This window comes from Leptonychotes weddellii, chromosome 5 (genome assembly GCF_054177405.1).
Source record: "Leptonychotes weddellii isolate Sample4059 chromosome 5, ASM5417740v2, whole genome shotgun sequence".
Classification (NCBI taxonomy): domain Eukaryota; kingdom Metazoa; phylum Chordata; class Mammalia; order Carnivora; family Phocidae; genus Leptonychotes; species Leptonychotes weddellii.
Genome location: NC_138373.1, coordinates 18,525,610 through 18,536,462, shown reverse-complemented (window position 1 = coordinate 18,536,462; position 10,853 = coordinate 18,525,610). Strand labels below are relative to the sequence as shown.

General features: G+C 38.6%; 1 protein-coding gene across 2 annotated transcripts in view; it reads left to right on the top strand.

Moving 5' to 3' along the window:
- The window catches only part of RBBP6 (RB binding protein 6, ubiquitin ligase), a 32,477-nt gene extending 23,846 nt beyond the window's left edge, over window positions 1–8,631 (top strand). Inside the window, exons 14-18 of one of the 2 annotated variants that reach the window (XM_081819814.1) lie at window positions 1,117–1,185; window positions 2,923–3,285; window positions 3,576–3,677; window positions 4,527–6,287; window positions 6,642–8,631. In XM_081819814.1, the coding sequence (XP_081675940.1) occupies window positions 1,117–1,185; window positions 2,923–3,285; window positions 3,576–3,677; window positions 4,527–6,287; window positions 6,642–8,211 (3,865 nt within the window). In that variant the 3' untranslated portion in view covers window positions 8,212–8,631. The remainder of the gene's footprint in view (window positions 1–1,116; window positions 1,186–2,922; window positions 3,286–3,575; window positions 3,678–4,526; window positions 6,288–6,641) is intronic. The other variant, XM_081819815.1, reaches the window with a different exon arrangement.
- Window positions 8,632–10,853: the final 2,222 nt, after the last annotated feature.

Sequence of the window (10,853 nt, the reverse complement as noted above, 5' to 3'; positions counted from 1 at the left end):
TCGTGCACAACACCCAGTGCTCCATGCAGAACGTGCCCTCCTCAACACCCACCACCAGGCCAACCCATCCTCCCACCCCCCTCCCCTCTAGAACCCTCAGTTTGTTTTTCAGAGTCCATCTTCTCTCATGGTTCGTCCACCCCTCCGATTTCCCCCGCTTCATTCCTCCCCTCCCGCTACCTTCTTCTTCTTTTTTTTTCTTAACATATCTTGCATTATTTGTCTCAGAGGTACAGATCTGAGGAAAGTAGTATTTTTTTTTGAAAGAGTATTTTAAATGTTGAATCACTTACTGTGCTAATAGATTGAACTTTTTCCTAGCCTTAATGTGGATTTTCAGAATTTGATTTGAGTAAACACATATTAAGGCTACCAAACAGTTTCTCATTTTGAATAGTCTGTGTTAGTAGAATTTTATTACATATTAAAATCTATAGGATTTTGATCTTTGTATTGATAATGGTCTGTGGCATTAAAAATTAGTGTATTTATGAATGGTCTTTATGTATACAATCATTTGTTTCTATAATCTATATAAACAGGTTATATATTTATATAAACTGGCTTATATTCTAAAATTTTGATTTGTTTGTTTGAAAGATAAGTCAGATTTTTTATTTTCAAGAGTATGCTAAGTGAGAGACTTAGCAGATTGTGTCGGTAGAAGGAATACAGGATTTGGAGACCAGTAGGCTTGGGTTGGAATCCCAGCCCCTGCACTTAGCAGCTACATGACCCTTGGGCATGCAGTTTTACTCCTCAGCTCCATTGCCTCATCTGCAGAATTGGAACAGTGCTAGTTCCTTAGCTGCACAGTGCCCAGCAGATAAAAGGGCTCTATTTCTCTTGTAACAAGTTCACAGTCACTTGTAGAATGCTAAATGGAATACCATATTGTGAAAAATATTGTACGTTGAGGTTTAATTATTGTCACAATAGTTAATCGAAAAAATAGTTTAAGTAAATGTAATACTTGCTCATATCCCCTCTATCTGGAACAAATTTCAGAATGGGGATCAGGGAGAAGAAAAAGTTTCTAGTTAAAATATATGTCTTAAAGTCCACACACTAAGAGATCCTGTGTTATACTCAAGCCCATTTTATTTTTCCTCACAGTTCCAATAAGCTTGGATATCTGGTTTCTCCACCACAGCAAATTAGAAGGGGGGAGAGGAGCTGCTACAGGTAGGCTTGTTAAACATCTTGAAAAACTGTAATCTGATGACATGCTGAAAAATATAACACAAATTAAAGCACAGCAGTGGCAGGGGAGGGAGGTCATTTGGTTTATGCTTATCTCACTTAAGTCCTCAGGAGTTGCCCTTGAGGCCTAGAGAAAAATAGATTACATTTAGTCTTTTAAATGATGGTTTTAGGCTACATCTTTAATACTCCTTCCCAGTGACTACTTGCTCCAAGCTCACAGCAGAATATTAGCTCACATGCTCTTTTGAGGGTAGAAGGAAGTCATTAAAGTCCAGATAATATTTAAGGTGACAGTTTAATTTAAGATGAAAGTTAACTTGCTCACCTCCCAAGTGTGAAGACTTGCATTTATTCCTCTTCTAGACTCCATTGTCTGAATCTTCTCCCACCTTCTCTTTTCCAAAAGAAGAGACAAAGAAATTGTTCGGGGCTTTTGCCCTGGACAGGCAAAAGCAATGTTACTCTTCGAAGCCCGAAGTCTTATTATCTAGGTCACACTTGCCACCAGGGTAAAGGGCCTCTAAATTAACTCTATAACAAGAATATTAAGGTTTATCTTCTAGTGCTGCATTGAGAATTGCTAAGTAATAACTTTGTTACTAGATCACATGTTAATAGAAGATAATATTTACTAATTCAGACTCTGAAAAGAGGCTTAAACTCTAAGCCCCTGCTGCTGCTGTTGTGTACCAGTTATTCATAATTTAAAGAACCTTTAGCTTAACAGAAATAAGCCCACCTTTTAAAGAAGCCACTATTTCTTTGATGAGGGACAATTCAGAAACTTTGGCCAGCACTGTTATTTTCACCCAACGCTTAGAAATAAAACATTGAGATTTTTAGTTGTTAATTACAAATGTTAAGAGTAGTACTTATTTTCTTGAGGATGAAAGGTAGAGCATAGGGCATATAATCAATGGTATTGTGATAGCGTAGTATGGTGACAGTAGTTACACTGTGAGCCTCGCATAAGGTATAGACCTCTCTTGAATCACTGTGTTGCACACCTGAAACAAATGTAACCTTGTGTGTCAACTATACTTCCAGTTTTTTAAAAAATGTAACCAGTTAATAAAAAGTACTTTAAATGCAAAAACAAAACAAAACCAAAAAGCTATGAAGCCATTTAAAACTGTGTTTCTAAAGACATTTTAATGACATCAAGAAATGCTCACGATACACATAATGTCAGGTGAAATATAAAATTATGAAAATAATACCTTGTACTTAGGTATTTTTGAAGTACCACTTAGAAGGATCCTTTCCACACTTCCTACCTCAAAGGATTACAGGAAGTGGTTTTTATTCATTGAAAGTTTTGGTCTGGAAGGCATTTTGGGGAGGCCTAGGTCAGAGAGGCATTAACCTTGTCAGTTCCTTTACATGACAGATTAGGAAGTTACAAAAGATCTTTGTGGAGTGAAAAAAAAAAAAGATCTTTGTGGAGTGATAATAAATGTGAACTTCACAAAAGAGAACTTCTAAATATAGCGTCTCCATAGAGAGAAGGCCCTATAAACTTGTATCATTTCGGTCTCCAAGTGGCCTTAAAAATTATATTTTCATATAAATAAGTTCCTATTCTTATTTGAATAGTTGATTCTATTCCATCATTTGTAAGTTTGAAGATAATTATGGATAGAAAAGACAAGCTTACTTGTCTTGTTTTGGTTGATTTTAGTTTGAAGGAATAATATCTCGGATTTATTTCTCCAGAAGTATAAACCGCGGACGACACCACAGCGAAAGATCACAGAGAACTCAAGGCCCATCGCTACCAGCAACTCCAGTTTTTGTGCCTGTGCCACCCCCTCCTTTGTACCCGCCCCCACCCCATACACTTCCTCTCCCTCCAGGTGTGCCTCCTCCACAGTTCTCTCCTCAGTTTCCTCCTGGCCAGCCACCACCTGCTGGCTATAGTGTCCCTCCTCCAGGCTTTCCTCCAGCTCCGGCCAATTTATCGACAACTTGGGTATCATCAGGAGTGCAGACAGCTCACTCAAATACCATCCCAACAACACAAGCACCCCCGTTGTCCAGGGAAGAATTCTATAGAGAGCAACGACGGCTAAAAGAAGAGTGAGTGTTTTAATTTGAAATTCTCATACACTTTCATTTTCTGATGTAACATTAAACCAGGTATCTTTGGAAACATTTTCTAGTGTTTCCAGTTAGTACAAGAAAAATCACCTAAAAATTAAACCAAAGCCATACAAGCAACTTCCTCAGGGATTCTTAGTTATTTATAGTTTTAAAGTGGAAAACTAATGGCAATTTCATTCATTTCATTCATGATCTAATTACATTTGTCTTGTTAGTTTTCTTAAATGGTTTTTGTTAACTTTCACTCTTTAACTTTATTTTACTAGGGAAAAGAAAAAGTCCAAGCTAGATGAGTTTACAAATGATTTTGCTAAGGAATTGATGGAATACAAAAAGATTCAAAAGGAGCGTAGGCGCTCATTTTCCAGGTTAGTGTTTTGCAAGCCTTCACAACAGAATTACAAATGGGACTTTGAATATCCAGGGATTAGCTATGGATATAAATAACATTGCACTTATGGAATTTTTCTGATTCGGTCTAGGTTTATAGAAATGGACATGTAGCTTATTTCCCAATATCTGTTTATTAAAATAATGTCTCAATGTAAATTCTATTGTGTAGAACTAGCAGTTATGGGGATGAAATTGCCCTTGTCCCTCGAAGTTATTTGTAGTGTGAAATAATTGGGAGATGTTTGTGGAAGGAAAGAAATAGAGAAATAGCCGAAGAACATTTCTGAGGACCCTTTTACCTGAGGCTACAGCTTCTTGCTGGAACATTAACCTGTGTAATTGATGAAGTAGTGGTAGAATACAGATTGCTTTATTGATAGAAAAGCTGAATTATAAAAATTCCCTGGAAGTTTGTTTAAAAGACTTATTTTTTAAGCTTACATTTGAAATGTGGTTCCTTTCAAAGCTAGACTATTGGCCAACATAGGACAAAGAAATTACTCCTACTTAAATAACCAGATAGGAAGTAAAATTTAAATTTAATTGGCATTTTGTTTAATGTTAATTAGCTCATATAACTCACAGTACATTAATGCGCTTCACTCTTAATTGTCAAGATTTCACTTTTGTTTTGTAACAAGTGATTGCTCTGATCTTTGTGTACTTTATTCCATTCCAGTAGAGGTCACTGTGCCTCTTTAATCATCTAAGATGAAATTTGATATAAAGATGGAACCGTGAGGAGAGCATGCTAGAATCTGAGTCTGTATTTCATTTTGTATATATTTCTCAACTATCAACTATTGTTTTGTTTTTGTTTTTAGGTCTAAATCTCCCTATAGTGGTTCATCATATTCAAGAAGTTCATATACTTACTCTAAGTCAAGATCTGGTTCAACACGTTCACGTTCTTATTCTCGATCATTTAGCCGCTCACACTCTCGTTCCTATTCACGATCTCCTCCATACCCCAGAAGAGGCAGAGGCAAGAGCCGAAATTACCGTTCACGATCTAGATCTCATGGATATCATCGATCTAGGTCAAGGTCACCCCCATATAGACGATATCATTCACGGTCAAGATCTCCTCAAGCATTTAGGGGACAGTCTCCTAATAAACGTAACGTGCCTCAAGGGGAAACAGAACGTGAATATTTTAATAGATACAGAGAAGTTCCGCCACCTTATGACATGAAAGCTTATTATGGGAGAAGTGTTGACTTTAGAGACCCATTTGAAAAAGAGCGTTACCGAGAATGGGAGAGAAAATATAGAGAGTGGTATGAAAAGTATTATAAAATAGGTTATGCTACTGGAACACAGCCTAGACCATCAGCAAATAGAGAGAACTTTTCTCCAGAGAGGTTTTTACCTCTTAATATCAGGAATTCTCCCTTCACAAGAGGCCGCAGAGAAGATTATGCTGGTGGACAAAGCCATAGAAGTCGAAATTTAGGTGGCAACTATCCAGAAAAGCTTTCAACAAGAGATAGTCACAATCAGAAGGACAGCACAAAGTCGAAAGAGAAGGAGAGTGAAAATGCTCCAGGAGATGGTAAAGGAAACAAACATAAGAAACATAGGAAAAGAAGAAAGGGGGAAGAAAGTGAAGGCTTTCTAAACCCTGAGTTATTAGAAACTTCTAGGAAATCGAGAGAACCTACAAGTGGTGAAGAAAATAAAACAGATTCATTGTTTGTTCTCCCAAGTCGAGATGATGCTACACCTGTTAGAGATGAGCCAATGGATGCAGAATCTATCACTTTTAAATCAGTGTCTGAAAAAGATAAGAGGGAGAAAGACAAACCAAAAGCAAAAGGTGATAAGACCAAACGGAAAAATGATGGTTCTACTGTGTCCAAAAAAGAAAACGTTGCAAAACCTGCTAAGGGACCTCAAGAAAAACTAGATGGAGAGCGTGAAAAATCTCCTCGATCTGAACCTCCACTTAAAAAAGCCAAAGAGGAGACTCCAAAGACTGACAGTGCTAAATCATCATCTTCCTCCCAAAAAGATGAAAAGATCATTGGTACCCCCAGGAAAGCTCACTCTAAGTCGGCAAAAGAACACCAAGAGACAAAACCAGTCAAAGAGGAAAAAGTGAAGAAGGATTACTCCAAAGATGTCAAATCAGAAAAGCTAACTAATAAGGAAGACAAGGCCAAGAAGCCTAGTGAGAAAAGTAAGCCACCTGACAGCAAGGGAGAAAAAAGAAAAAGAAAAACTGAAGAAAAGGGTTTAGATAAAGATTTTGAATCCTCTTCAATGAAAATCTCTAAACTAGAAGTAACCGAAATAGTGAAACCATCACCAAAGCGGAAAATGGAACCAGATATTGAAAAGATGGATAGGACCCCTGAGAAAGACAAAACTTCATCATCAGCTGCCCCAGCCAAAAAAATCAAGCTCAACAGAGAAACGGGTAAAAAAATTGGAAGTACAGAAAATGTATCTAATACAAAAGAAACCACTGAAAAATTGGAATCAACATCTAGCAAAGTTAAACAAGAAAAAGTCAAAGGAAAGGTCAGACGAAAAGTAGCTGGAGCTGAAGGATCCAGCTCAACGCTTGTGGATTATACCAGGTAACTGATTATGGGTGGTTGGGTGTGGATGTTTGTTTGGGGAAAGAATTCCTTTAATTTTATCAGTGCTTGTAATTCTAAAGTGTAGTATGTTAATTAAGAAGGGGTTAGGCTGGTTTATTCATGTCTTTAAAGAAAGGAGTTGAAGGTTGTAAGTAGATTTTGTGGGTGAGCCTTTTTTTTTTTAACATAATCCTACATTTAAATCATTTAATCTCAGAGTAGGGCCATTGGCTTTTGAGAGTTATAAGGACGTTTATGTTTAAGTTAGCCTTTTTTATATTTATCAGTGTTGAGTAGTAGTAAATTCTTCATTAAATTCATCATAAATTAACTATTTTAATTTTTTTTTAGTACGAGCTCAACTGGAGGCAGTCCTGTGCGGAAATCTGAAGAAAAAACAGATACAAAACGAACTGTCATTAAAACTATGGAAGAGTATAATAATGACAATACAGTTCCTGCTGAAGATGTTATTATTATGATTCAGGTTCCTCAGTCCAAATGGGATAAAGATGACTTTGAATCTGAAGAAGAAGATGTTAAGACCACACAGCCTATATCAAGTGTAGGAAAACCTGCCAGTGTTATTAAAAATGTTAGCACTAAACCCTTAAATACAGTCAAGTATACTGAAAAAGAAAGCGAGTCATCAGAGAAAATTCAGAAACTCACCAAGGAAGTGAGCCATGAACTTACACAACATGAGATCAAAAGTTCAAAGAACTCTGCATCCAGTGAAAAGGGGAAGACCAAAGATCGAGATCATTCAGTGTTGGAGAAGGAAAACCCTGAGAAGAGGAAGAACAGCGCTCAGCCGGAGAAAGATAGTAACTTGGACCGTCTGAATGAACAAGGGAATTTTAAAAGTCTGTCTCAATCTTCCAAAGAGACGAGAACTTCAGATAAGCATGATTCTGTTCGAGGTTCTTCAACTAAAGACTTTACCCCCAACAGAGACAAAAAAACTGACTATGACAACAGAGAATACTCAAGTTCCAAACGTAGAGATGAAAGGAATGAATTAACAAGAAGGAAAGACTCTCCTTCTCGAAGTAAAGATTCTGCATCTGGACAGAAAACTAAGCCACGAGAGGAGAGAGATTTGCCCAAGAAGGGAACAGGAGATTCCAAAAAGAGCAATTCCAGTCCCTCAAGAGACAAAAAACCTCATGATCACAAAGCCACTTATGATACTAAACGCCCAAGTGAAGAGACAAAACCTGTAGATAAAAATCCTTGTAAAGATCGTGAGAAGCACATGTTAGAAGCAAGGAACAATAAAGAGTCAAGTGGCAATAAATTACCGTATGTGCTTAACCCACCAGACCCACAGACTGAAAAAGAGCAAGTTCCTGGGCAGACTGACAAGAATGCGGTGAAGCCGAAACCGCAGTTAAGTCACTCCTCCCGACTTTCCTCCGACTTAACTAGAGAAACTGATGAAGCTGCTTTTGAACCAGACTATAATGAAAGTGACAGTGAAAGCAATGTGTCTGTAAAAGAGGAGGAAACTTCAGGAAAAGTTTCTAAGGAACTGAAAGATAAAGTCGTGGAGAAAGCAAAAGACAGCCTGGACCCAGCAGCAGGCGGCCAGGTAGGCACAGCCAGGAGCCAGAGTCAAAGCAGCCCTAGTGTTAGTCCAAGTAGAAGTCATAGCCCTTCTGGAAGCCAGACCCGAAGCCACAGCAGTAGTGCCAGCTCTGCAGAGAGTCAGGACAGCAAGAAGAAGAAGAAGAAGAAGGAAAAGAAAAAGCACAAGAAACATAAAAAACATAAGAAGCATAAGAAGCATGCGGGCGCCGAAGTAGAATTGGAAAAAAGCCAAAAACACAAACACAAGAAAAAGAAGTCAAAGAAGAGCAAAGATAAAGAAAAGGAGAAGGAGAAAGATGACCAAAAAGTGAAATCTGTCCCGGTATAAAAGGACAGATTTTTAAAAATTGACTTAATTACTAAGTCATCTGTATTAAATTTTGTTATAATGTAAAGAGATTCAAGCCTTGTAAATAATGATATGGAAGACCCTGTGCTGCACTTAAAATATTGCTGCTTGATTATTTGATTTTTACATCAGAGCTTTATAACACGAACTTTTGTACAGAATTGTGAGTTGTGACCATGTAACATGAGAGGTTTTGCTAGGGCCTATTATTTTTAACCACCATTAATTAGTTGGGGTGGAGTTTACTGTACTGTGAAATTTTCACATTTGAATTTTTTTAATTGCCTGGCAAAAGCTGGTATCAGTTCTAAAATATCAGCAGAATGATTTGCTGAATTCATTACAACCCCGTTATGTCACTTTTTGATTACAATAAAAGTTTTCAGTAAACTTTTCAAATGTCGAATATCTGTGTTATTTGAAGGAAGTGTGTCATGTCTCTTCCCCCTTCCATTTCCTCATTTAAAATAGCCTTTGAGCCTGTAGTATAAGCTGCACCAAATATGCAAAATTACGAAGTAAACGTGGTAGGTAGACTTCATCAGTGGGCTGGTAGTAGGTGGCCAGAAATAAGAAATCAGGATTAATTGGAGAGCTAGTTGAAGAAAAATCTAAAAGGGTCTTATAGTAATTAGAAGTTTGGACTTGAATTTTAGCGATGAGGAATTGTGATTTGTTTATGGTTCTTTTTCTTGAAACCCTGATAAGTGTTAAATTCCTCGATAAAGTGCCAGCTAAAGCACAGTCATGAGCGTCTGTGGCCTGCCTGGTCTGCCCCATTGACAAGAGCAAGCAGGAGGAGGTCCAGGAGCACTGGTTTAGACTATAATGGGCTCTTTGGGGCTGTGGTTCAGGAAGTTATCGTAGGCAATGAAAAGCTATTGAAAGGGTTTGGGGAGTTAGGGTAAGAATGGTACCTCAGAAACACGGCAGTATGAACAGGGATCAAGATGACAGCGGCTGGAAGGAGGAAAAGAGACCAGCTCCAGTCTGAGGGTGGTCCTAGGGTTCCCCAGGACTGTTAATAGTGGGAGAGGAAAGGAACTAAATTAGCAGCAACTTGCTTCTATGAACCTCCTGTTTCTGTGCCTTTTAAAGGATTTCCAGGCTGGGCCGTGTGGACAGTGTGCAAAAATACTTCAGAGTGTGTTTTTAATGTAACTTCTAATGTTTAAAGAAAAATGATTTAAAGAGATTAATGTGGGTGTCACAAATGCTGTTGACCTCATGAAAGCCATTCAGGACTGAGTTAAGTTTGTTACATGTTTGTCAAAAGTTAAGTGTGTTAAAATAAGTTAAATGAAACCAACTTTCTTTTAAAGGGCTGTCACTGCGGATGAAGGTGTCTGTTGTGCCCCCTTGAAGCCCCACCACACCCCACCCCACACAACACATAACGACCACTTCTACTCTGAGGTACTCCAGCTAGACTACCCTCTTCATTCGTACTTATCAGGACCCCAGATCTAGATCGTATCTCCCACATTCACTGAGGATTTTAGCACCCGGGACTCTTTATCATAAACTTCATCATGTGAGGTCAGTTTCCTTACCTAGGTAGGCTCCTGGCCTTTCATTTTAATCTCAACTGATGTTCCCTTTAACAGCCATCCACTCCTAGGACAGTTTTCCAGAATTCATCATCTGTGGCTATTGGTTTAAGTTTAAACCAATCTTTTCCTCCATCCTCTACTGGCCTTAGGCCTAAGGTTCTTTTTTTTTTTTTTTTTACTATGTTATGTTAATCACCATACATTACATCATTAGTTTTTGATGTAGTGTTCCATGATTCATTGTGCATAACACCCCGTGCTCCATGTAGAGCGTGCCCTCTTTAATACCCATCACCAGGCCAACCCATCCTCCCAACCCCCTCCCCTCTGGAACCCTCAGTTTGTTTCTCAGAGTCCATAGTCTCTCATGGTTCATCTCCCCCTCTGATTTCCCCCCCATCATTCTTCCCCTCCTGCTATCTTCTTTTTTTTTTTTTAACATATATTGCATTATTTGTTTCAGAGGTACAGATCTGTGATTCAACAGTCCTGCACAATTCACAGCGCTCACCATAGCACATACCCTCCCCAATGTCTTATCACCCAGCCACCCCATCCCTCCCACCCCCCCCTCCAGCAACCCTCAGTTTGTTTCCTGCGATTAAGAATTCCTTATATCAGTGAGGTCATATGATACATGTCTTTCTCTGATTGACTTATTTCACTCAGCATAACACCCTCCAGTTCTGTCCACGTCATTGCAAATGGCAAGATTTCATTCTTTTTGATGGCTGCATAATATTCCACTGTATATATAGCACATTTTCTTTATCCATTCATCTGTCGATGGACATCTTGGCTCTTTCCACAGTTTGGCTATTGTGGACATTGCTGCTATAAACATCGGGATGCACGTACCCCTTCGGATCCCTACATTGGTATATTTGGGGTAAATAGCCAGTAGTGCAATTGCTGGATCGTATGGTAGCTCTATTTTCAACTTTTTGAGGAACCTCCATACTGTTTTGCAGAGTGGCTGCACCAGCTTGCATTCCCACCAACAGTGTAGGAGGGTTCCCCTTTCTCCGCATCCCCGCCAACATCTGTCGTTTCCTGACTTGTTAATTT